This window comes from Brienomyrus brachyistius, chromosome 9 (genome assembly GCF_023856365.1).
Source record: "Brienomyrus brachyistius isolate T26 chromosome 9, BBRACH_0.4, whole genome shotgun sequence".
NCBI lineage: Eukaryota > Metazoa > Chordata > Actinopteri > Osteoglossiformes > Mormyridae > Brienomyrus > Brienomyrus brachyistius.
In genome coordinates this window covers 3389565-3417095 of record NC_064541.1, presented here as the reverse complement: position 1 = coordinate 3417095, position 27531 = coordinate 3389565, and the positions used below count along the sequence as shown (strand labels likewise).

General features: G+C 45.0%; 2 protein-coding genes and 1 pseudogene across 5 annotated transcripts in view; 1 reads left to right on the top strand and 2 right to left on the bottom strand.

Annotated features, from left to right (window-relative positions):
• Positions 1 to 9946: 9946 nt before the first annotated feature.
• On the bottom strand, positions 9947 to 12891 carry rps19 (ribosomal protein S19). Its single transcript, XM_049024384.1, has 6 exons — positions 12773 to 12891; positions 11780 to 11850; positions 11495 to 11595; positions 10635 to 10818; positions 10102 to 10156; positions 9947 to 10000 (listed from the first exon to the last, which is right to left on the bottom strand). The coding sequence occupies exons 2-6, from the start codon at positions 11848 to 11850 to the stop codon at positions 9974 to 9976; spliced, it is 438 nt and encodes a 145-aa protein (XP_048880341.1). The 5' UTR covers positions 12773 to 12891; the 3' UTR covers positions 9947 to 9973.
• A 5051-nt stretch (positions 12892 to 17942) lies between these two features.
• On the top strand, positions 17943 to 18776 carry LOC125748838 (uncharacterized; annotated as a pseudogene).
• Positions 18777 to 20239: 1463 nt separating this feature from the next.
• cadm4 (cell adhesion molecule 4) overlaps positions 20240 to 27531 on the bottom strand; it is a 54976-nt gene continuing 47684 nt past the window's right edge. For 2 of the 4 annotated variants that reach the window (XM_049024310.1, XM_049024309.1), the window contains exons 7-8: positions 27235 to 27303; positions 24495 to 25631 (exon numbers count right to left, since the gene is read on the bottom strand). In XM_049024310.1, coding sequence (XP_048880267.1) covers positions 25207 to 25631; positions 27235 to 27303 — 494 coding nt within the window. In that variant the 3' untranslated portion in view covers positions 24495 to 25206. The other 2 variants (XM_049024311.1, XM_049024312.1) reach the window with 2 other exon arrangements.

Genomic DNA, 27531 nt, shown 5'->3' with positions numbered 1-27531 from the left:
AATGTTAATTTTACGCCATCGTTCTCCTTATGTCTCCTGTGGAGATCACCTCACTACCTTCCTCAGGGTTAAGGGTGTGAGACACCAGCTCTTCTATGAATAATGACTTGCTAACTTGTAAGACCTGTGATAGTGAAATATGAACCCATGTTTTTTTTTTTAACAAAACAGTTATAGTGATCATCTACTATAATTGAGCAGCTGATAGTAGCGCCAAATTCAATAAGACATAAAAATTGTATATTGATTTTGCTTTGAGACATCATAGTAAGCCTTTCCTTGGTGCCATCTGCATATGCAAGCTTTTCATTCCAATGTGTTTTTCACTTGTACTGACTTACTTGTCTGTGTGCCTGTCCATCTGCTTCTGTCCCTGACATGAATATCAGTCTGTTTTCGGGCACCTCTCCCCCCACCCATCATTGTGGTCCCTTGGTGTACCCCCTACCAGCAAAATTCCCCTGGGAATGGACAAGCCACCCACAGACTGCACGGCTAATTTGGGGACGACATGGAGACCCACATGGTACAGAGATTGGAGTGTGGGACTGCGGGGAGACCCACACAGCACAGGGATTGGAGTGAGGAACTGCAGGGAGACAAATGCAGTACTGGGATCAGAGTGAGGGATGGTGGGGAGACCTACGAGGCACAGGGATCAGACTGAGGGACAGCAGGGAGACCCAAGCGGCACAGGGATTGGAGTAAGGGACGGCCGGGAGACCTACGCAGCACTGGGTTCGGAGTGAGGGACAGTGGGGAGACAAACGCAGCACAGGGATCAGACTGAGGGACGTCAGGGAGACCCAAGCAGCACAGGGATCAGAGTAAGGGACAGCGGGGAGACCTACGCAGCACTGGGTTCAGAGCGATGGACAGTGGGGAGACAAACGCAGCACAGGGATCAGACTGAGGGACGGCAGGGAGACCAAAGCGGCACAGGGATTGGAGTAAGGGACGGCCGGGAGACCTACGCAGCACTGGGTTCGGAGTGAGGGACAGTGGGGAGACAAACGCAGCACAGGGATCAGACTGAGGGACGGCAGGGAGACCAAAGCGGCACAGGGATTGGAGTAAGGGACGGCCGGGAGACCTACGCAGCACTGGGTTCGGAGTGAGGGACAGTGGGGAGACAAACGCAGCACAGGGATCAGACTGAGGGACGGCAGGGAGACCAAAGCGGCACAGGGATTGGAGTAAGGGACGGCCGGGAGACCTACGCAGCACTGGGTTCGGAGTGAGGGACAGTGGGGAGACAAACGCAGCACAGGGATCAGACTGAGGGATGGCAGGGAGACCAAAGCGGCACAGGGATTGAAGTGAAGGGACTCTAGGGAGACCAAGGATGGGGTCTGGGCTGAATGAGGGCAGAACACCCTCACAGCTCACACTCACATAGCCGATTTCTGCCAGGAGGGGCCTTGTGGACTTTGCCCTGTCCCAGGAGACGTGTGCCCCCTGTCTTACACAAACAAAGCCCCACCCTTTCTTATGCTTCCTATCAATCACACACACAACTGCCTGCCACTCTAATCCCCCTTTTCTTTCCCTTCTCTCCCCCCCCCATCTTTTCTCTGGCCCACCTGTCTCCTTCCCTTCTGTTTCCAACCATTCCTCTCTGCCTCTCTCCCCCTAATTGTGTCTCTTATCTCTCTATCCCGGCAACCACCCCCCCCCTCCTTTTTTTCTGGAAAAGAAGGCAATTATAGCTTTACAGTGTGCTGGCAAATGTGCCCCCATCACGCACACACACACACACACATGCACACAAACACACACGCGCGCGCACACACACACACACACACACACACACACACACACACACACAATGGCGGATCACTGGAAGCAGACCCTGTCGGTGTCAGCTGCTCAGGAGTGAGATGGAGTTGTCAGAGACACGTGGTAGGTCGAGTCTCTCGGCAAGCTCTCCTGCTTATTTACTGCCTTCCTCGTTGAACGGCGGCCCCAGTTTTCTAGCACCTTCTCGGCTGAGGCACCTTTTACAGATTTTACAGTCAGTGAGGCTCGATTTTAAGTGTTTCCTTCAATCCGTATAATGCGTGTTGCATCTGGGTGGAGAATAATCAATAGGAAGATAATGGGCGTCCCCAGGATATCCTAGCTAAGTGTGGGACCTAATGGGAGCCCATAATGGGAGCCTCATTGAATGAAAGTGTCCAGTCTTAAGAACCCGCAACGGCGAAGGGTTACCCTTCAGCTTGGGCCTCGTCCTCTCACTCTCAAGCGGCAGTTTGGCACACGGCCTGCCAACAAGTGTCCTATTCAGCAAATCATAATTCATAACTCGCTTGACCTCTTTCTTTCCAAAAGGAGACGTCATTCCTCTAATGTCACTGGCACCACCTACGGGGATGATGTAATGCCGCAGGGCTCAGTGTTTCCCGATCATGGTGAGTCACTAGCATTCTACGCCACAGCGCTTTGGTCATTTCTGGTCATTGTCAGCTTTTGATGACAGATTATTTTGTCACAGATTACTAAGAAATAGATGATATCATAAGAGCTGCATGGAACATACAATGGACAAGCAGTTTGTATATTGTAAGCATAAAATTTCAAAAACCATCCTTTTTTTGTCTGTTTATTTCAGTTCTCTGTACCTCCTCAATAGGCAGGAGAGAATCTGGGGAGCAATGGAGGCACCGGAGGAAGGCGAGTGCCATCACCCAGGGAGGAGAAAATGATGGAGGTGTGGAGGCTGAGTACAAGTGAATTCAAAGGGGAGAGGCAGGGAGCTGACAGGCCTGGCAGCACGGAGGGCGGGGGGCTGGGCGGGCAAGGCGGGCGAGGCGGAGACAAGCCTTTGCCAAGACTTCACAAGAAGGCGAGCTGTAGTGTGACAGGCCAATCGCAGCTGGCACGCGTGTGGCCTGCTCTTGCGCAGTGTTTCAGCACTGGTGAAAATGCTGACGGGCGACAAAGTCGGCACACCGCACAGGCGGGGAGCACCTGGTGTGCCCCCTGCTGACCAAACACGAGCCTAAACAGGAAAATGTGTACAGGTTCTAGGCTACTGGAAGTGTGACTCAGCTCAGAGGGGTCTGAACATGCCACTCCTTTGGCCTTTAAAGCTTCTCCTGCATAACCATCTATGGTTGCAGCTCTCTTTGAAGCCCTCTCTCATGGTCACTGTGAGGCTGTCAGGCCCTCTCTCTCATGGTCGCTGGCAGGCCTGCTCCTGTGGTAGCTGTGAAGCTGTTTGACCTTCTCTCGTGGTTGCTGTGAGGTTTCAGGCCCTCACTCATGGTCGCTGTCAGGCCTTCTCTCGCAGCCACCCTCAGGCCCAATCTCACGGTCGCTGTAAGGCTGTCAGGCTCTCTCTCACAGTCACTGTGAAGCTGTCAGGCCTTCTCTTACGGTCACTGTCCCTCTTCTGCTTACCTCTGCAACCTCTCTCTCTCTGTCTGTCTCTTCCCCCATATCTCCTCTGTGCTTGCAGGCTCCTTCATCTCAATGCAGAGTGCCCCAGCTATAGCTGTGGCTGAGGGATTGAAATGCAAGTGGAGGGGGGAAGAAAGGAGAGATAATTTCCTCCATCTCCCCCATTAAGCCACCTGCCTGCCTCTCCACATGCTTACGGACTCCAGGGCCCAACAGACACCACCAAGAGGCCCTGTGTGTGGCCCCTACAGGCCCTGGCAAAAGTCTACAGGCAGCTGACATCGTGCCTTATGCCAGAGAAACACTTAATGTAAACTAGTGCAATAAAATGTCCAGCTGTATAAGCATGTAAAAATCACAATTTACTTTCTGAATCCATCCTGATATTAGACAAAAGGAGTCAGCTGGTGCCCATGCAGCCTACATTCATGTACAAACTGAGACAGGACTTGTCGCCTTAAGCCTTATTGTCCACAAGTCGAGAAGCAGCCATCACTACCAGCAGCAAGCGGGAGAGCGCGGGGGTGTCGGCTGGCCTGGCAGTGGAGGAGGGGGGCACTTTAGTGTGCCACCGGTCAGGGAAATTGTGCTGCTTTTAGCTGCAGCCGATCGGAAGGATTGCTCTCACGCAGAAACGTAGAGATCTACTGAAACAAACCCAAAGAAATTCCAGCTATGCCAACCCCTTGGACTCAGATGTAATGGGGACAGAAGAGCTGATTATCCAGCCTCTGTATAAACTGCGTTACGCCAATTAGCCAGATGGACGGCATAGAGTCAGCCCGTTTACAGGAAGCGCTTCAGATGAATGAGAGGTTGAAAATAAGATCAGCCGAACTCAATCAATAGATCATGATTCAGCTGGTTCTTTTCAGGACTGCAGGCAAGGACAATGGACACGAGTGCCACTTGCAGCCTTCTGTAATGCTTACAGAAGGCCAGCATCCGCGGAAAGGCAATTGGTATTCATGAAGCTCATATGTAAAATATGGGGCCCAAATAGGGGAATGTGAAAGATGTAATAATATGATTTTTTTTTTTGGGGGGGGTGGCTATTAAATAGTTATGAATCTTGCAGAGTGTAGAGTTGTGGACTGCATGAAAGCATGCAAGTCTTTGGGTTGGGATGTTGGCCCAAAGGATTTAAAGATCTATCCATCCACCCATCCAGCCATCCATCCCTCTTTATGGCTTTTGCATTACAGGTCAGCCATGAGCTTGGATCAGCTCCCAGGGAACATAAGGCATGAGACAGGCAACAGGGGGCACTGTGGACATGATGCCAGTCCAGGGCAATTTAGATGCACTAAAAGACCAACTGAATGTTTTTGGATGGTGGGAGGTAGAAGCATGGGGCGGGACCCTCAGCCACGCAAGCCATGCAGAATGCACAACCAGGGAACCAAGGACGGCATGAAGACTGCCAGTACTGAGGGTGTGAGGCTGCAACGCTATCCACTACACCACCCAATTAAAACAATACGAATTACAGAAAATAAACTCTTCAGGGTGAACATGGAAGGTAAATACATGTACAAAGATACATATGGTGTTAAAATTTATTCATATTTTCACGCCCCCAGGGCATGCATAAATCACACGTGTGACAATTGACACTGATATATTACAACCAAAATGAAAATGAAGTATATTGTGCACATATGAGACATATATTAAGTGTCTTATGGACCTTATGAGCAAAGAATACAAAAGGTGTTGACTGTGCATGACCTGAAACATGCATGTCTCACACCCATTTACAAAGGCAGGACTGATTAATCAATCACAGTGACTTAGGCCAGAAGTCAAACGAAGCTGCAGGGAAATTATGCAGATTAAGCAGGACACTCGTCAGCTGGGAGGCACCGCATTCGGGTCCCTGCAGGGCAACTTCAGGCCGTGCAACCCTGCCTGGACAATGCCAACCTTCGATGTGACATCATGTAGATCTGGGGTGCCCTGGCAGGCACTAGGACCTGCCTGCTACCAAGGGCAGAACGCCGACAGGCTGTCGTTTAAGCGATGACCTTAAGAGAGTCCACATGCCGCGTGTGCATTGAATGGGATGGTTGAGAGAGAGAGAGAGAGAGGGAGATGCGAGGAGGAGATGCGAGGAGGAGATGCGAGGAGGAGATGCGAAGGAACCAAAGAATGGGCAATGGAATCCTTACACAGGCTCGAGGGCAAGGAGAGTCAGAGACAGGTAGTGAAATTTAGCTGGAATATTCCTTATGGCAGACTAGCTGGTTAAATTTCCCTCCCACCCCTAGATCGAGCAGTGTTGTTTTTTGGGAAGGGGGGACAGGGAGCCCAACCCGTACATCACACTGCTGGAAAGTGAGCACTGTGAACAAACACACCAAGCTCCAGCAGTTCCTGATGTTATCACGGCCCTGTGACAGCTCCGAGGCTGTGGCTCTCCGTGCCGGGCCACTTCTCTTAATTGCTGTCACTGGGGAGCTAAGTGCCGATTGTTTAATTACCCTTAATGCAGCAGGGCTATGCTTCTGATTAACCGTGCCTATATACGCACAATGCAGCCCTGTCATTTCCCCCACACTGAAAGCACGAAAGAGAAATAAACAAACAATCACCCCTGCCGGATCTGTGGGAGGGAATCCCTGCAGAATGAGGGAGAGAGGAGTGCAGCATGTCTAATGGGGGCCATGATATGGGGGTCTGAGAATGTGGCAGAAATTACGAAGGGGGGCAGAGCACGACCTAACAGCGACTGCAGGCAGATAGAGCACCATGAAGCGGAGGGGGGGGGGCAGCATAACCGAGATCCCGCTTTGCTGCTGGAGCACAGAGGGTGGCCGTGTGATGAGCAGACAGACGGCCTGTTTTTGTTTTTGCGAGCGTAATATAATCCTGCTGAAGACAGGTGATGAAACCGTAAGCAGTATTTTAAGATGAGCAAAGGTAAACAACGGAAAGCAGGATGAGCCACATGTGCAGAAGGGTGCCACATGTGCGACAACCGAAAACACCTAGAATATTCCGGATCTCTCTCTGTTGGCAGTGTTTGCCAAGAAGCAGAGCCCCTCCTCCAGCTCCTTTCAGTGTCCCTCTTCTGCAGGAAGCCACACTGGCACCAGTCAAACCGAGCAGCTTCCCATATCCCCGCATCTGCCGCCTCACATCCAGCCCCGACGCCCCGCTGTCACACAGCGACAGGTGTGCCGCGCCCCACACTCTGCCGGCCAACGTCCCCACAGCCACTGACCTGAGCCCACAGCCTCCCTCTCTCTCCCTTCCCTGCATCTGTTCCCTACTCTTTCATCCCTTCTTCATTTGCTGCCAGGCCTGTTGGAGTGCAATTTCTGCATGCTTAAGTAAAGAATAGGCACGCACAGAGAAGAAAGGAAAAAAAACAGGCTGCCTCACACAGACACGCTAGTCACTGGCGCTGCCTCTCAACACCACCTGTCCTGAAGACAAACACTCAGGGGCCAACAGACGCGGAGACACACACTTGCAGCCACCCACCCTGCCAACAAAACTACTGTAACGCTTTCATTACCACCACTGATTTTCACCTAGAGGCTTGGCCACCCTTCAACCATCACACTTAAAGACAAATTACTTCTCTAAGACCTAAATGGAGAATGGTCAGATGATCAAATACACACACACTTCATAGGTACATTGTATTTCTTCAGCGGGAGAGTGTTTGGGGCAATGAGAGGCATTGTTACCTGGCTTTGAGACAAACAGGACTTGAGAGAAACTACTCTGCCACAGGAATTCATATCATATCTACACCAGGTAGTGTAATGTTGCGATGCTGCTGGCTAAGGTAGCCTGAGACACCTTCTGCCATTTTGTAAGGAGCAAAGGAAGGGGGGCACATAATCCCCTTTGGGACACGGGTTCTCAGCAAGAAGATTAAAGCCGCGCTGTTAATAAAGTTGGTCAAAAATCATTACGATGTCTCTTATGGTTAGGTCTCACGTTGCAGCGAAGGGGCGCGATTCTGGGGGTTCCGTAAGCTGCCCACACAGGAAATAAGTAGGTGCTAGAGCACAGTAGCGATAAGGACGGGAGAGCTGTCTTTACAGTAGTGAGTGAACAAATAGGGAGCTCACAGCAGGCATTCCAAGCATTTTTCTCAATGCCTCAAGGACATGTTTGCCTTTCTCCCTCTCTCCCAAATTACAGACTCAGACAGGGGACGGTGAGAGAGGCCCACAGATGGGCAGCAGGAAGGGGGGGGGAGGGGGCAGGTGTTTCAAAACAGCTGCCTCTTGTTCTTGTCTCAACACTAACAGGTAGGTACACGATTCTGTATATGAGGTGGGGTGGGGGGGGGGTCAGGGTATGGGGTATTTATGCACCTCACTCACAAAGATATCAGGAGACACATGGACAAAGAAACAAACCTTTGTAGGTGCAGAAATGGAAACAGGCAACCGTGAGATGAAAATGTGAAGAGAAACAATTACTAACCTGAAAAACTTGCAGTCAGAGTACACACTCAGAATCCAAGACATAGCTGAATAAAATCACTGAAATACATAATCAATTTCATTTTTCATCCTGAATCAACAACAGCTTATCAAAGAAGGATCGTAACGCAGTGAGCCGATGGCATATCCGGACTGCCAACCCATGCCAGAAAATTCACAGAGTAAGCAGCTCACTTAAAAAGCATTAAAATGGGTTTTGAGGGAGCACACACGCCGCCCTCGGCATGATCGAGCATTTAGTGAAGCGTACAAGGAAACCGGCCTTTTCATTAAAAATCTAACAGCATTTACCCCCGGAACATTTCGAGATCTCACCCATGCAAGAATGAGCACTTTATTACTTTCCTGTCAAGCCCTGGAACCAGGATCTGTGTGTTGGGTTTGCTTGGTCCGCCTGCGTTTGTTTCCTCCAAGTCCAAAAATACAAAGTTAAGTTGGTGTCTCTAAATTGACTATAATGAGATCCTGTCCCAGTGCAATTAACAGGCATCCCACCTAAGGTGTTCCCCCATCTCAAGCCCTGTGCTGTCTGTGACCTGGCTCCAAATACACCATAATCCTAGGCTGGACTGGAAAGAACAGATTCCTAGTAGGCACATTCAAAACACGAGGCATTTTTAATATTGCTTTGGGTCATATCTGCTAAATGTGTATAAGCATGGTAAACACTAATAGTAAAGACCATCGATAATTTTAATCCCATATCAGCATTAATGCAAAAATACATTTTAGGCTTTAGCTCCACCTGCTGTTACAAAGAAGAATTGAAGCTGAAACCCACATTGGCACACGGTCGTCCCATAATCCTATTATTACTCGAGATGCAATAGCGACAATGTGCCAAAGCCTATAACCGACAGCACGAAATCACGTATCAGTGATATCATTAATGAGAAAAGCAAATTAAATAAAATTTACGAAATCCGAAGCGTTCCGCACCTCAAACTGTGCTCTACTGAACCATGCGGGGGAGGTACAAAATCGGGTCCAAGGACCACTAGAAATCTAAACAACTTAAAAATAAACATGAGAATAACAAAATCGCCTCGAGCAGCAACATTCTGCAATAACCAAACGTGAGGCACAGACAGACCGAATGTCATATGCGGAGGGGAAAGTAACCCAAGATCAACCAGGTATGATTACCATCCTGGTGATAACCAGAGAGCGTAATACTCGTTGAGGTGGAGTTTGGGAGCCACTAGTTTAGAGATTTCTTAATGACATCTTCCCAAATAAATTAACTGAATCCACTGTATCCATCGTTTACCAGGCCAACTAAAAAAAGGTTATCAGCACTGTAAGATCAGCCATCGTCCGGTAAGTCTTAGTGCTGGCTGTTTATCCCAGGACACAGATCTCATAAGCTACCTGACATGAGTCTCAAAGCAGTCAAAGTATCGCTCCGTATCAGATGTCTGACCAAGTTCGATCAAGGTAACTAGCACACAGTAAGACCAGGCAGTATGGATTTCATAACTTCATTTCCTTCACTCATAACCAGAGAGTAAATATCTACCTGTGCAACTGACTAACGGTAAACCCAGATTTCTCCAGATAGCATTAATACACCCAGTCTGACCCACTCCACTAGAACATGTCTGAAATATAAGCATCTGCACACGTTCTGAAGCACTTCACCATACACCATAAATCACACGTTTGCTCCCGGCCATTTCACACTTCCTGTCTAATTCTCTTCACATCTAATACATACACTGACCAGACAGCATGACAGCCTACAGGGCATCCACACCACCACAGCCGAAAGGAGAAAACAAAACCCTCACACTTCAACAACTCCACAAAATGATGCAGATCCATACAATGGTTTTGATGGAAATAGTCTTTCGTCATGTTACTGCTGAATGAAAGCTAACCAGCCCATCCTGCAACAAACTTGACATATTAAACTGCAACTAGGCTAATCCTATTCAACACCAACATCAGCTTTTGGTACCATGTATTAGACTATTTTCTGAAAACTCATTAAGCAGCCATTTTCCAAAATTATCAAGAAAGGTAACCCCTTGAGGCAGAGAAACAGCTTTGGAATAAAATGACAAGTCAGGCAATTAGTTTCAAATTATTTATTATACCATTCAAGATTTCTTGCTTGCAGCTGAAACCTAGAAAGGGGCGAAGGAAGAGATTAAAATACCATAAACAAAAAGCATTAATGAAATTGAGATTCACTGAAGGTAGACCGTGAGACCCGGTATTAACTCACCTGACCAGCAATCCTATCCAGGTCCCTCTGGCCCTGGGGAGTCAGTCTACGGCCACTGAGGAGAGAACACAATTTTCAGTCTAGAAACTTCACACGGAACAAGGCATATGAACAACTACAGAAAACGAACGTGTTCTATCAGTGAGAAAGCTTTAGGCCAGCCTGTATACATATACAGAGAGAAAGGGTGAGAGGTCCTGAAATAACCAGGATGTATCAGAACAAGAAACACAAAACACAATCTAGAGACAGGCCTGGGATCAAGTTCAAATCCACCAGCCTGCAGCAAAGACAGGACTACTTAGAAACTCCTGGCTCATACCTGAATGTAACAAAATCACTGACAACCATCATGTCACAAGTCACTCCCCTTTAATGTTATCAATGAAGCACTAGGAGACACTGGACAACGACAGCTGAAAATAAATCTCGAGACATCTGACAAGTTGGAGGTTCAACTCAAGCCTGAACAGCCAAGAATATGACCACATCTTCAACAACATTCTTCCTGGTGGATTAAAGGTGCTGCTCACCCATTGGGGTCCTTCTCCACCATCTTCAGCCCCTCAAGAGCCTGCAGCACCTTACGAGCGACATTCTTGGAGCCGCGGCTGAAGTGTGCGGGGCAGACACCATTCCTCTGACGGCCGCCGTAGATCTTGGTCATGGAGCCAACACCAACGCCACCACGCAGATACAGGTGACGTGCCGTGGAAGCTAAAAGGAGGGTCACACTGAAAAGGCATCTACACAGCAGGGCAGCACATGTACCAATGCACCCAGAGAGACCAAAGTGCCAATGCAGGAGCAATGCTTAGCTACCACTTCCCTTCTTAAGAAGTTGAACGCCCACTTTCAGAGAACTCCTTATCACAAAGCCAGGACAAGATTTCAAAACACATGGAAAAATGAGAGATTATATTTAACAATGCTTTTATCCAAAGTAAAGTGAAGATCAGAGAGCAGGGTCAGCCAGTGTCCTTGGAGCATTTAGGCTTAAGAGCTTTCCTCAAGGTCCCAACAAAGACACCACTCGGCCAGCCACGGTATTTGAACTGACGACTTTCCAATCACGGGTAAAATCCTAGCTAGCATAGTAACATCACCCAAAACCAGAGGCAAATTTTAGTTTGAGCCCATTTTTACAATGTACATATCTAAAATGGCATCGGAAAAACAGACTGGCTGCAGGTATGTGGCGCTGCAGGTTAAGCCTCTGTGCCTGTGATTGGAAAGATCCGGGTTCAAATTCCATGGTGAGCAAAGTGATGTCACTCTTGGTCCCTGGAGCAGGTTGGCTCACCTGATCATACTCTCAGTGTGGATAAAGAAATATAATACAAACAATGTAAAATTTCTCAAATCCTGCTATTCTGCCTCAACAATAACTTACCAGCTCTGGTGTAGAACCAGTTCTCATCACAGGGGGCAAGCTCTTTGTGCTTAGCCAGCTTCACAGTGTCCACCCATTCTGGGACCTTCAGCTTCCCAGACCTGTGAGAAGGGGAAGACACCATTAACCACTGCACTGGCTAACAGGCTCACCCAAGAGTACAAGACTGCCAAGAGGTGCCAGAGTGTTAAAATATTAACATAAAACAAAGAAAAGTTTGAGAGTATACACAAAATCAGATATTCTGGAATAAACAATGGCACAAGGAGCTAGTGAGGCACACACTTTTTAAGGAAGGCCGACAGCGCACGGACAAACTCCTGCTGGTTGACGTCTTTCACCGTGACACCAGGCATCTGTGAAGGCAAGACAGACACAGTGACCAAAAGACTTAAAACCCGTTAGTGTTACTTATTCTAAACACGTCACGTTCCTTTGTGACCCAAGACTTCAGACTAAAATCGGCTCACAGTGGACTTTTCCCATGGAGAGACTCCACATACATCACGACACTCTTCCTTTTACTTCACGACTCCAATCACAACCTACAGTACGTTGCAGCTCAACAAAACTGAGAAAAATCATGAGTCACAGGAGCAATTATATTACCGTTGAACTTCATGAATATACAGCAATGAGCTCAGGGACGAAAAAAAAATACAATAATCGAACAGGTGAATAGAAATTAACAACTGTTGGAAACACTCTGCCTTAACGTCAGGTAATCAAAAGCATGTTAAAAGGGAAAAAACTACACCAATTTGTAATCCTCTAACATTCGGCTTTTAAAATATATCCGTGAAGCCATCATTCTTAATATTACTATCGTGCCGTCTTGCAACCAGCAGCACTCTTTTTCAGGCCAAGCAAGGTCTCGCGCTGTTAGCTAAAAAGCTAACAGCAAGCCTCTTCAGCCTCTACTTAATCAATAAATCGGCAAATTAATAGTTAAAAATTGCTTTACGGGTGACTGCATAACCCATAACCCGTTCAAATGTGACTAAAATTCCAAGACGGTCCAGAAGCTGTTTCGAAGAAGCACGTTTAAGAGGCCTGACCGAGCGCTGAATGGGGGCTGCCATTACGGCAAGCGCTGGCTAGAGGCAAGGCTCCCCATCCTCCCTACAAACTATATGAATATAAGGAGTCATAACCATCTAACATGTAAGCCGTCGCTTTGTAAGATTCTTACGCGCTAAAAAGAAACATTATGGCCAGAAAGCGCACGTTTTAAGGCAAGATTAGCAATATTTATGAAGACATAGAGCGCCACTATACCTTGCTCGCGGACAGCTAAAGGAAAGAGAGATACAGGGTTTCCAGCCCGTATTCAAAAGGGCCCGTCGCGATAATTCTCGCGAGAGTTGGACTTCTTCCGCAATAGGGATCCAAGCAAGAGTTTCTTTCTACCATGGTCATGATGGCTCACTGGTTTTATTGAGCATTTGGTTGAATTGATCTTTTCATTTAAATTTTCTAAATAAAGTCACATTAAACAGAATGTGTTGATGACCCGTTTTGTTTGGTTTTGTCTTTTAAGTTTAGTAACATGCTGGTTGTTTTTTTCAACCAATTAATGGTTTATAGCCCATAATCAGTTATACAAAAGAAATTATTTTATTAGCAGGACTGTCTGTAAGTCATATGTGTTTTGTGGTTAATTTTGGCTCCAGTTTAATTTATAGCAGGTAGTCAAGTAACTTATTATGCTTTGTGTTTTGAATAGAGTGGTTAGCACTGTTGCCTCACACCTCTGGGACCCGGGTTCAAGTTTCCACCTGAGTTACATGTGCGCGGAGTTTGCATGTTCTCCTCATGTCGTCATGGGGTTTCCTCCGGGTACTCTGGTTTCTCCCCACAGTACAAAGACATGCTGAGGCTAATTGGAGTTGCTAAATTGCCCATAGGTGTGCATGTGTGAGTGAATGGTGTGTGAGTGTGCCCTGCGATGGGCTGGCCCCCCATCTTGGGTTGTTCCCTGCCTCGTGCCCAATGCTTCCGGGATAGGCTCCGGACCCCCCGCAACCCAGTAGGATAAGCGGTTTAAATATGATTTCGTTCAAGAGGTACAATAGTCTATGAGTAATTGCATGGGCCGTGGAAATCTGAACAAAAGGGCATTAAGTCATATCCACTTGTCTGTTTGATTTTGAGAAACTTGAATATAACCTTTTCTTTATAAATGTGTGTATAATTCTGGCTTTTAATGGTAAGCCTTAGGATATAGCATTAAACTATACATACATAACTGTTTCATGATTGCCCATCACTGCGTTTTGATGCTTGAAAAGTTACCCAGACTGGGCCCGAGTTCCCCCCCATCCCGGTCGTTAATGAGTGGTTAACAATTGCATTTTGATTTGGTGAAAAAAATGGAAGCCCGAGTGTAATAAAGTCATGTTTCACTTGAAGTACATCATAAGCTAGGTAGTAATAGTGGCTATATTCAGATATGTTTACATGTATATTGTATTTGAATTTTATGTTATACATTTTCTGTGAATTTTCAATATTATCTAAATCATCTTCTTCCTATACCAAGTAATGACTGGGGCATAGTATGTGACATATATCTCCGCCATGCTGTCCCCTAAATGTGATTTTTAAGATGTAAAAACTCTTGTGTATAGCACAATCATGCTATTCTGCAGGTGACCAGGCAAACATGAGCTGAAGCTGCTGGTTGCCATGGTTGTGTTAATTATCACAAAGTTCAAGGCTCCGGGGGTGTCTGCTTGCCAAGATAAAAGGAGAACTCAAGAAAGCTGCCATGGTATGGGTAGCAAGTGCGTACCCCATAATGACCTGTGGTCTTCCTAATAATATGGAACGTATTCTGCCAGAAAACAATAACAATAATAATGATAATAACAATAGTAATAACAATATATTATGCATCTTGTGCCAGTTCATTTAACTATGTGTTCAATTTTCAGTAAATGTCGAAATAAATAAAAAAATAGACATATAGGTATACAATCGAAAGGTTAGGTCAGGTTTCAGAGCATGGACTGGTACAGCCATCACACGACGGAAAACCTCAGGATCCCAGTTAGCGACCCCCCAGGCTGACATGTGGTCCAGACCTAACCTCTTTCTGCCACAGCCAGGTGTTACATGAGTGTCCCTTTGGCATGGTCCTCAGCAATGGGGATCCTGCAAGTCACATTACCCTCAGGGAATTGCATCACACGGCTGAAGTTCCATAACTGACGCTCCATCATTCGGGACTCCGTGAGCAACCACTGATTTGACACAAAGTCAAACCAGAGGTACACACACCCCTTTCTAGTGACTACATGATCCCTCCATGCTCTCCCAATTCATCTACTGACTTCATAAAAAGAGTCACCAGAGACAAGAATGTTACTGCCAAAGTGACACAGTCGACATTCTCCCTGGAGACAAAGAGGTCATTAAAAGCCTGGATCTTGGTTTTTATCACAGACACTTGCAAGCTAGACATGCAGACTTTTCGCTCAGTCTCACTAGAGCCCCAATCAGAACTTCCATTAACTCTGCAAAGACCACAGCATCGTTGGTAAAGTCAAGATGAGTGAATTTTTCTTCACCAAGAAATGCCCCACAGCCAAAGGACCCCATGACCCTGCCCAACGCCCAGTCAAAACAAGCACTGAACAGAGTAGAAGCAAGAACAAACTCTTGACAAACCACAGATCAACTGAGAATAACACAGAGGTTCTGCTTCCTCTCTGCACAGCACTCACAATACCAGTGTACAGGCTGGCCATGACGTCCAGCACGTCTCAGGATGTCCCACAGGGGAACTCGATCAACTGAGTCAAACGTTTTATGAAAATCGACAAAGGCTGCAAAGAAAGCTTGCCAATATTGGTGATTGCATTCATTGAGTACCCTCTGTGCCAGGATTTGGTTGATAGTAGACTTCTTAGGCATAAAACCAGACTGCTCTAGTCACTGGTAGGCAAGCAGGTGATTACGGATCCTGTTGAGGATGACTCTAGCAAGGACCTAAACCAGTGCTGAGAGCAGTGTTATCACCCTGTAGTTGCCACAATCCAGGCGATAATCCTTTCCTTTCCAGATAGGGACAAGAAGTCCTGTTTTCCAGTGAAATGGGATGACGCCCGTCTCCCAAATGAAAGCAAAGATTGCCTGCAATACAAACAACCAAATGGAAAATAAACTGTTATTACAAAGGCATTGTATTTGATTGGTCATGACAGTGTCCATATTTATTCCAATTGAGATATGTCTGGTTTAACCTCATGAAGGTAAAGAATATACAAAATTTAAAAACATTAAAAACGCACAAGCAGCCTTTTCATAGTTTCACATGTGATAGATGTATTATATTTTTTTGTAGGAATATTTATCATTTTGTATTTTTAAGACTTAATTAACTTGTGTATGTTATCAAATACTTGTATAATAAGTAGGCCAGTCTTCTTTTTAGTTTGCTAGATTGCTAAGATTGAATGTCACATTAAAATGCATTAATTTTTAGACCATTGCACGTTTGATATAAATATTCATGTTTACAAAACAATGTTTTGACATTTATTGAATAGTATATTTATCGTTGCAGAGGAGCTGCAGTGATCTAATCTAACATAATCTTTTATGAAACGGATGTTGTTCTAATTCGTAATTGTTAAAGCTTGCCTGTGGGTATTGATTACTCTTGCTGTGCAAATACATGTAGTGACATTTCAGAGAAGGCTCAACAGAACTTTAAAGATGACTAATTAATTAAAAAAGAATCAGAAATGTTCAATCCAATTTAAATTGAACGATAGCCGCTGTCTTCAAAAGCCAATCTCTGGACAGCACACCTAATTTCGGAAATTGTACAGACTGTTAAAAAAAAATCTATGCGTCTCACTTGGCTCTCATTCTCCATTTTTACTTTTCACCCATGTCTCGCTCCCCATCATCCCCAGTGGAGCCTGTAGAAAATTTTGATGGGGATGACCATCAGGGGCCAGTTATATTTATGGAGGCGGTCACACTGTACCATGTCTCTTCTATGCTTCCACTTAGAACATAAAATAATCCATATTTCATTTTTATTATTTTGATTTGGGGTGGCGACAGGGCTGGCCGTGTATTTATTGAGGGTGGCCATGGCTACCTCTGACCACCCCTTAGATATGCAGCAGGTTCCACTTCAGACTCCCCTGAGACACGTTTGCTTCAGATAAGAAGATGGAAAGCTGTGCACATGTGCCTTATACTGATTTATTGTGCTGACCTTGCCCTTTACATGGATAAGATGGAAAGGGCACCACTGCATGAACATTGACACTATTGAACTGTTTATGCCAGCTGGCCAGAGAATGAAACATTTGTGGGTGGTGGTGGTGGGGGGGGGGGGGGTTGGGGGCTGGGAGGGGGTCGTGTCAGGTCTGACGTTCAAGAGAAATATACATCATGCGTGAAGAGGAATAGACAGATGCACAGAGGAATGCACAGATACATAGAGGAATGCACAGATGCACAGAGGACTACACAGATGCAGAGAGGACTACACAGATACACAGAGGAATGCACAGATACACAGAGGAATGCACAGATGCAGAGAGGAATGCACAGATACACAGAGGAATGCACAGGTGCAGAGAGGAATGCACAGATACACAGAGGAATGCACAGATGCAGAGAGGACTACACAGATACACAGAGGAATGCACAGATGCAGAGAAGACTACACAGATACCCAGAGGAATGCACAGATACACAGAGGAATGCCCAGATACACAGAAGAATACAAAGATGCAGAGAGAAATACACAGATGCAGAGCTAGAGAGGGAAACGCAGCCTTTCATCCCCAGAGATTTCCCACCTTTGAAGATCTTCTCTGCCCAGTAGAATGTTTATCCTTCATCTCTCAACCCTACTAACCTTCCCCTTCTTCCCCATTTGAAGTATAAGTTTTACGTGCCTTTGTTCTGTTTTTCTTTTTCCTCACGACCTGCAGTTTCAATAATATTTGTTACTTTTTAAAGAAATCTCAGTAATATGTGTTGTTACTTGCTATTATAGTAATAAACTGGTATTGCATGCTGCATGCTTGGGTGGGAAGTGACCCAGTAGGATAAGCGGTTTGGAAAATGGATGGATGGATGGATGGATTGATGGATATACTACACGCCATGAAACATCTTTTCTTTGCTATGCTGCCCCTGAGTTCATTGAGCTCCTGCACCTTCTGTACACATCAGCTATGAAACTAAAGCTAAACATTACTGTGTACAGTAATATCAAGGCACTTCTACTGACCCCTACCTGCACTCTCTTTCTTGAGTCATGCAGCACATGTGGCTGTACTTCGCATGTCAGTGCATCCTGTCAGTGGCATTGATCTGCATCAGTGCAAGGATGTGATGGTGCTGGCCCCCTGACATTCTGCAGCAGGGGTGGGGGTGGGCAGTTTCCAGGGGTCTGTGACTCTTCCACTGGTGGGTAGGGGTGGTGGGTGGAGCAGTGCAGATCCCAGTGTCAGTGTCACTCAACCCCAGGTACTCACAGTGCCTCTTCACATGCTTAAACCCTGGCATGCTGTCCTCTGCTGGTCAGGCAGTTAATTATATGCAGTTTACACACCTGTTGTAGACTCAAAGCAAGTGTATAAAAGATGATCAGATGTCAGGGATAGAGAACAGGAGTAGATGTACTGATAAACTAATAATCTGACACGATGTCTAGGTCAGATGACCTCTTAATGGTTTTGTTGTGTCTGAGGAGCTTGACTCTCTTTCTGTTCCTCAGATACACTTTTGTCACTTCCCAGATGCAGGATGTTTGCTGTGGTGCTTCTCAGATGGGTGGGATCTGTTCTGATTGCCTATGCATGGTTCATAGTCTGGTGCATTCTAGACACCTTGGGAAGGGATTGGGACAGAGCAGCAGGACTGGGGCAGGACAAGCAGGAACTGGGCAACCAGACAACTCCATCCCTCAACCCCCCCACCCAAAGACCCCAAGCCTGAGGACCAGCTAGTTATTGGTCAGTATCTCCCTTATGGTGGCTTCATGTCTAAGTTCTTTGTTAAAGACTGGGGGAACTGAACCCACGCTGAGATCCATGGGAGCCACCGTAGGGTGTGTGCCCCTGACAGTGTCCTTGTGTACATCTATGCTGTCACTGTCCTCTTACTCCCCCTGCTGGCCCCAGTGGGAATCCACCTGGATCTGATCTGTGTGACTTCCAAGTGGCTACCCATGTCCACAGGCTCTGCCAAGCGACAGGCTGCCAAAAGCCGCCAGCTGGCCTGTCCATCTCCCTCCTGGTGCTAGCCTGCTTCTCCTTTTTGACCCGGGCAGCTTATAGCTCCCCGATTATCTCTCCTGGCTTTCCTCTCCATCAGGGCTGTGGCGTGGTCCCCCCACTCCTCCATACCCCACCCATCTGTTACGCCGATGCTTCCTTGGATTGCCATCTCCATGAACCATGAAAAGTTGCTGGTGCTGGGCTCTGCTCAGCTGGGCGGTCCTGCAGTACTTCATACCAAACAAGCCACGCCCACCTGTCCAATCCTGTGAAAGCCTCACCCTCATTAACAATACCCCTGTGAAAACCCTAATTTGCCTTTATGCATTTTTTTCCCCAGTAATGATGTCAATAATGAATCTCAGTTCTATGGCTTGCATACAATGAAAAAAGTCTCCTTGGTGGGGGAAAATATTGCCAATACAATTTTTTTTACCTGAGATGAGTCTCAATCAAAATGAATTAATTCTAATTTTACTGTAACCCACTTTATCATATTAAGCCCTGATAATAGTACCCAGTTCAATGGCTTTAATTAAATGTATTGTACAAGTCTTATTCCTAGAGACAGGGGAAACTATATTGTGCTGGAATATAATTATCTTCTGTGTTAGACAGTTTTGCCTCTGATTGGATTAACTGTGGAATTCTTTCTCTCCTACAAACAATGGGTGCTTATTGTTTGTCATTCTTCATGCTTTTCTCAGTAAGGCTTACGCCACCATGGCAACGTACTGGGATGTACAGGTACACAGGGGTCCCCATACCAGTGGCTGCCAACCCCAGACAGACTATTCAACAACAAAATCATCAGGTATCGATTTTCGCGTGCAAAGTTTGTAAAAAAAAATAAAAAGGGAAAATGTTCCCTTCAGAGTAATAGCCTAAGATTATCTACGAGAATATCCAGCCTCCATTTATGTCAACAATGACTGTTGATGGGCGTAAAAATGGTGCAAGATATGGACAAAATTCCACCATGGAAAGTGCAGCCACAGAAAGAATAGCAGGGATTCTCAAGCTTGAGTTTTCTTTGCAAAGAAAGTGCTGGAGCTACAGCATGATGGCCAGTTCTGTTGACCTATCCTCAGTCCTCGGCCAGAGCTGATAGCCCCAGGCAGAGGCTACCCAGCATGTATTTTTTGTGACAGGTGACAGCCATACCTCATGCCCAACATAGACCCAAAGCTGCCTTTCCAACTGCCTTTAAATTGTTCCCACACACAAACGATAAATATGAAACCCTTTTAATCCTCCATCTTCAATGACTGATTTCACAAAAATAATGGACGCATATCATTTTAACACAATCTGTAACTTTCACAACCTTCGAGGCATTTATTTTTCCTTAAATCATTTATTTAGACATTTTTTCTACCACTCATATATCATTTTGTGTCCTTTGCTTTTTGTTTCAGCTTTAATAAAGGTACCTGAAGCACTTTTTTCTTTATCCCAATCAACTTTAAGAAATGCGCTCCGTGCCGTGTGGATTTTAAAGTACTTTTATTTTGTCGTGCTTTGTATCTTTCCCCTATAAAGAAATACAGTTAGCTACATCAACAGGGACGCGTGGACTACAAAATAAAGGGGAGTTCAAAGGAAGCAGAAGACAGAGAAAAGGGGGCACAAGAGACGCACAAAGGCTGAGAAAACAGCCGGAAGAAGACAACGGAGTAGGGTGAGGCAGAAAGAGAAAAGGAGGGAGAGGGGATACCGGCTTCTATAAAAAAAAACCAACTTGGCAAGGTGTACAATTAATAATAACAATTATAATAATAACAGTAAGAATTATAATAGCAATAACAACAACTGTAATAATCCAAAAAATAACAATAATAATAATAATAATGAGTAAAAATCAATAAGACATCAGGTATCTCCTAAAGACAAACTGAAAAGATTTTTTTCATAATTTCCTTTTTTTTAAAGATCACTTAACAGTATTTTGTTCAGTTTTGTACCACTAGGCTAATATTTTTTGTGTTAGTATAGTAACATCACTTCATAATGTGTTCCATAATAAATCTTTTTTGATGACTGTTTTGCTTTACTTTTCTTGCTGTCTTTTCTATACAAATAACATTTGAATTGAAAGATATGTATTATTGTGAAACTGTACTTGTATACTGTAGTCGTCTGTACTATAGCGTTCAAAAAAAAAAAAAATCTTTTTGCGTCCACTATATACCCCACTTCATGGTTATCCAGTCTTCCTAAGTTTTCATTTCTCTCTTCACTGGAAACTTTGCACTCTTTTATATCCTTTCACACAGGACGGGACACAGCATAGTTCCCCATGATTATTAACAAAACAGTACCAGAGAGTTCAAGGAGAAAGAGAGAGAGACAGAGAGGAGAATGAGAGGATCATTCAGTAATAATATTAAAGAAAATCTAGTGCAAGAACATAAAACCTCCTAGCGAATAAAATAGCAACATAAAGTTTTGATATAAAAATGTGCCGTATGCCCAGATGAAATGTATCATTAAATTCATGTGTATGTGGTATTTTATAAAAAGTGCCAATGTTGTGCAGTGATGCTGACCAAAGTAATGTGTGTGTATATATACATATATTTACTTTGTAGCTAAGGTGCTTTGGCAGTTGTGATATTCCAGCTTGCCACATGTTAATTGTTCAGCAGTTCATGGGGTTTCATTGGGGTTTGCTGTCTGTGCAAAATTATTGTGTTTGGAACAAAGAGAAGCTTCTTATTTAGAGTGAAAATATTCATCTCCTTCTCTCTCTCACAGTGCATTGGGAGTATCAGGTACCTTTTTCTTACACCATAATGCCAATTAGTGTCTCTCTCTCCTTCCCCCTCTCTTGCCCCCAAATATGCAGGTCAGCTTCTGCTATCCCCCCCCCCCCCCCCACCCCACCCCACCCCATTTCCAGTGTATGGCACAATTGTGATTGGTGGCTCATCTTTCCCTCTTGTTCATTGTGACAGTCTTGCAGTGTGTGGTGTGCAGTATGCTGTTGTACAATCGCAGTTCCGGAGGCCGCCAGTAGAGTACGCTACAGTAAATACTCCTTCTTGCCCTCCCTGGAATCACTGCCATTTAGAAAGGCTTCTTGGACATCTCCATGCTCATCCAGACCACTTGCCTCATGGGTCAGATAGGAACCTGTGGAACCATTGAAAGATAGATATAAGGAAGAGAGATTGAATGTACTATTCCAGGTTATTGATTAGCTGAAGTTGTAACTGATGGACAAATCACTGAAAAATTGTTCTTTAGTCATGTTGTAGGTCTTGACTCCACCCACTGTCTTCTTGTACAGCTGCCATTACTAACCCAATATTTTTTGTTGGCACAATAAAATAACTCAAAGTGCCTTTTAAAGAATGTCAGACTAGGAATTGACTTTTTATAGACAGAACATAACACAATTAAATGAAAGACTATAAAATAAACCTAGATCTTTTTCTCCCTAAGCGCATTCTCCTTCACAACTGAGGTCTCCACTTCTGAAGTTTGCAGTTTAAGTTTAAAGGTGCCATAGAGTGAAACTCTGACTTTACCTCGGCCTAACTCAGAAAGCAGAGTTCGGTACATGGAAATGACATACCGTCTCTTTCAAATATAATTATTGAATATGTAAACGAAGGAAGTGAAACGGGCTGTTTTGAAATTCCTAGATTGTTATATAATAGTCGTAACCATGCTTCCAAACGTAAGATATACTAGCCCATTTTCAAGCTCAATGGACGGACGGATTCGGACTTGTGAAGGTCTTAATTTTTAACATGCAAGACAAGGGTATGTTTCCAAGCAGCTCCCGTTAGCGACTTACATAGTTGTAAACGTTCGTTTGCGCGGTTATGCAAGCTGCTAATTACATTCCCAGAAACTAAGATTTTGGGAAAACGTACCCTAGACTAACAGGGAGAGGTAAACAACATTATGAAGTCTGTGATACTGACATTGACAAGAGGATTCTGTACTATGTGTAGCCTACTTCTGGTTAGCTAAACAATTATGTAATCGACATTGCAGGAAAAAAAATCTTGTTCTTGATCAAACTTGCATGATGAAATCATTTGTTGCCTGAGATAAAAATAATTTAAATGTTTTTGTTACAATGCTGAAAACAAAGTTCTTATTATCCTAACGTTGTGCCTCGACTGAAGTGGGACTGTTACGGCTGATATATACTTCTGCGTCAAATCGATGTCTTAGGTACGGTGAAACAGTGTACCTCACACTAAATCCCTGGCTGCTGCCTGACACGCACCTCCCCAGAAATGTAACTTTCGTGTTTTTATGAGCGCAAAGACAGCGTACATCCCCGGTGTACTTACATTGCTGATTGAAACAGAAGCGCTATTTGAATCTAGCGTTAAATAATCCACCCAAGGCATCGTAGTAACAGGTCTACAAAGCAGTAACTTACCTCCATTAAGTTTATTTGTACTTTACAAGACTAAAAAGGTAGTATAGGCAAAAACTTTAAAAGGAAAAATACAAAAAAATGACTTTGTAGCGGCTTGACATTTTTCCAGATTCATCAACGGGAAATTTGGAGCAGCACAAATAAAACTAGGACTTGATAAATGGGTACCTGTTAAAAGCTTGTTTTTTCTTTTTATGTGTTTATATTCAACAATTGAATATATTGCAGGGTGGGATGACAATAAATACAACATCCAAAACTATGTATCAGCTATCGTTTTAGTGGTGTAGACACAACATTGCACAAGTATAAAGTATCACGGTGGAGGCTCCACGCAGAACTATAAATCCCCCTTTACAGTTACGTGCGGGAAATTGGTTCACTGAACCATTGCAGCGCCGCACTGTAAACCAGCCAATCAGAATAGAGTTCATGAACACGAAATAAGTAAAAACAGCCTGTTTTATCCTAGGGTCAAATATCTATTTCTATCTAGCTAGAAATGGGCCTGTAAAACAACTTCTGGATAATTTCGACCAAACCTTCTATGTAAACACCAGAGAACAATTTGGTAAAAAAAAAAAAAAAATGAATACATTGTATGGCACCTTTAAACGTAACACTACTCTCCCTTTCACTCTCTTTCCTGTCCTCCCTCTATTTTTCCCTTCCACATTCTCCATGTAGTTTTTAAAATCCCATACTTCCCCATACAAACATTTTTGAATATTTGTTTAACAGCATGAGAAAATCATCCATCCATCCATTTTCCAAACCACTTATCCTACTGGGTTGCTGGGAGTCCGGAGCCTATCCCGGAAGCAATTGGCAGGGAACAACCCAGGATGGGGGGCCGGCCCATTGCAGGGCACACTCACACACCATTCACTCACACACCATTCACTCGCACATGCACAACTACGGGCAATTTAGCAACTCCAATTAGCCTCAGCATGGTTTTGGACTGTGGGGGGAAACCGGAGTACCCGGAGGAAACCCCAAGACGACATGGGGAGAACATGCAAACTCCGCACACATGTAACCCAGGCGGAGACTCGAACCCGGGTCCCAGAGGTGTGAGGCGACAGTGCTAACCACTGCACCACCATGCCGCCCCTGAGAAAATCATGTCACAAAAAAAAACAAGAAAATCATGCACAACGCTGGGGGGGAGACACAAAGGCACACCATCTTGGTTGGTCACCTTTCTGCCTGACGGAGCACCAGACGGTCACGATCAGTACGCAGATGACAGCGAAGACCAGCAGGGCCAACACGCCTCCTATCACGGCATACGGTACTGCACTGTGGGTCTCCACCACAGCCCCGGGATCTGAGATGGAGAAGAAAAGGTTTTAACCCCACTGATGATGAGGGAGGGAGCAGCAAAGTGATGACGCTTATGTATGCCGCGTGTTGGAGGACAAGCGTCAACACAGCACAGAGATCCAGGAAAACTGATCTTTACCAGAACTGAGGTGAAGAAAGAAATATCTTATTAAATCGGCTTTCTGAAGGGGTGAAAACAATGTGTTACACTGTGACAGGCTGGGAAAATAAAAGCGCTCCATTTGCTCTCACTAACAGAGACGTCCACAGCATGACCAGCAACTGCAGAAGGAGGACAGAGGGATGAGAGGATGGCAGACGGCAAAGGGGACAGTCTAAATGCCAGGAGAGATCACAAAGCGAACAGCTGCATCAGCAGGATTCTCACATCTGCACATGGGGGGATTAAAGGTCTACTGAGTAACATTACATGAGAGAGGGGGAATTAACACGGCGGCCTGGGGATTTTTTTAAAATTCCCAATATGTCAGAGTTTGCCCCTGTGATGATTAATCGCACGAAAGGGGCAGCAACTCCAGATGTCTCCTCTTGACTTTTTTGTGACTGCCTGCATCAGGGAGTATAGCGAGGTGCTCCTCTGCCCAGGGAGGGGTGTGGGTCCGTCCATCTCCCATCTCAGGAAGGCGCGGGAGCCTCCACCACCTCAGCTTCATGCTGCTCACGCTCCAATTTTCTATTCTCATTCTACGGATTTTCATAAGTCACAAAGATTTTTCATTTTTTTTGTCCCCAAGGCAATATCTGGTAGATCTAGCGGTCTTCCATGGGTCACATATCTCAGCATCCCTCATATAAGGAGCCCACAGGGCATCTGGGACAGAGGACAGGGTAAGCGCCAAGCTGGATTTGGGCTGAAACAGGGCAGCTGAGGGGGAGGGCAACATCACAGCTGACCAAACAGTCCATCTCCTCCCCCAGTCCCACAGAAAAGTGAGGTGAAAGCTGTGCAGAGAGGAAATGATGAGATGGATGCTGAGAGCAAGAGCGGAGGCAGAGGCCTCACTGTAGTTGGGGCGAGAGGAGACAGGGGAGGGTCCTTTACCTTTGGCAAACACGGGAAAGTCGCTGGGGTTTAGGGAGGCTGGGGTTGAGGTGAGAGGAGCCAGAGGGGTGCCAGACACATTCTCTACCAGAGACACACATAAGGGCAGTTCATACTTGATGCTTGCAATATGTATGCTTACATGCGATCTTGCTATGCAAGAGGTGTTGCTGCTCATACTTATGTATTTAGTTTATGTCAATAGGAAGGATTAAAAGTTATGTCCACCATGAAATGTTTTACACTCGCTGCCTCCACACGCTACCAAAGATCAAAGTCAATGACGCTTATCGTATTTGCATGAAGACAAGCAATTATATTAGAAATCATATATATATATATAATTGCTGATTCTGTAATACTGCTGCAGCACTCTGCATATTCTACCCAATGTGCCACTTCATACTGCTACACTACTCTGCCATATGTCACTTTACTATTTCATGTTGAATGTTGTATTATATTTAGTTAAATGTGTTGTAATAGTATTTTGTACTTAGTATTACAGCTGCAGCAGGGATGGAAATGATTATGATTGGCTTGAAGAGCTCATGCAGAGCCCATGCAAAATTAATAGATACTAGACAATTTTGAAAAGGAAAAATCATTAAAATTGCAAGGCTTCTTAGGTTTTGTTTCGTATGACAGAGTAGCAATGTTTTAGCAAAATTTAACCCACCCACCCCCAGCAAATTTTATCAACAAGATCTTTATCAAATACTGGCTCTATATTGAAAAATAATGTTGTTTATGAAAATATCTTACATAGTGATATAATCTCTCTACAGTAGGAAGGTATGCAGAACTCAAAACCCAGCAGACTATCGTGATCCATGCAGTGAGAATTGCATGTGCGTGACATGCAATGTCGATATTAAAATTGCACATCGCCCAGCCCTACTTATTCATTCTTGTATTGTAATGTTGCATTATCTTGTTAATTGTCTGTAGTCCGTGGAGAAGGAATTCAAGGAAGAATTTCATTGTACTTTGTACATATAACACTGCATTCTTAGCTGATATTGAATTCAGAAGCAAAAGAAACTTAAACTGCCATTAAATTTTGATTGAATGTTGCACACAAAGGCACACAATACTGTTCGGAATGTTTTTTTGTCTTGCCTCTGATAGTATCACATTTTGAATATCTTCCGGCCACTCATTCTAAAAAAAAATAAAATCAGATGCTACTTTAATACCAACTGTACTGTATAAAACACAGCCTCACAGCAAAAGGTGACCATACTGCCCCCAAGACTGTTGGTGGCACTTCATCTTGTGTACATGTCGCGTTAATTCCATCCGTAGCTGCACAAGCAGCACGTGGAATGAACGCAGGGTATGTGCGGCAGCCATGATGTGAAAGTGTTGTAAGCGTCAAGTATAAACGCACCCTCAGACACAATGACAAGGGAGAGGTTACATATGGAGGCAATAGTATAAGGGGTTGTATGGGTAACAGTGACAGACGGGGTAATGGGGTAACTGTAACAGCACAGGCATGTGAGAAGTAATTGTTCCACAATGCATGTATTGCTGCACAGGAAAATTTAGCAAACAGGCACAGGGGCTACAGATAAACACACATTCATTTGGGGGCACATTTGTATTGTGAGACAGACGCCGATAGTGGAGGGAGAGCCGTCACTGAAGCTGGGGTGAGTGGAGGCAGGGCAGGGTACGTTACCTTTGGCAATGGCGGGAAAGTCGCTGGGGTTTGGGGTGTGAAGGGCCGTAGGGGTAACAGACACATTCTCTACCAAAGACACATATAGAGACAATGGCAATGGTGACGTTACATATGGAGACAATGGTATGATGGGTCAGATGGGTCACAGCACAGGCATGCAACAAGTAATTGCTTCGCAATGCATGTATTACAACCCAGGAAAATGTAGCGAACGGGCGCATATAAACACATATTCATGCCAATCTTGGGGGCACATTTGTAATCTGTTGCCTGTCTGCAAACAGATGAATGGAA

What these genes read in the sequence shown, in the direction of transcription:
- rps19 (XM_049024384.1), bottom strand. Translation starts at nt 11,850, where the DNA reads ATGCCTGGTGTCACGGTGAAAGACGTCAACCAGCAGGAGTTTGTCCGT. An exon ending in CTGGTTCTACACCAGAGCTG is followed by an intron (nt 10,819 to 11,494) that starts GTAAGTTATTGT and finishes CCCTCCTTTTAG; the next exon opens with CTTCCACGGCACGTCACCTG. An exon ending in TGGATAGGATTGCTGGTCAG is followed by an intron (nt 10,001 to 10,101) that starts GTGAGTTAATAC and finishes GCCCCTTTCTAG; the next exon opens with GTTTCAGCTGCAAGCAAGAA.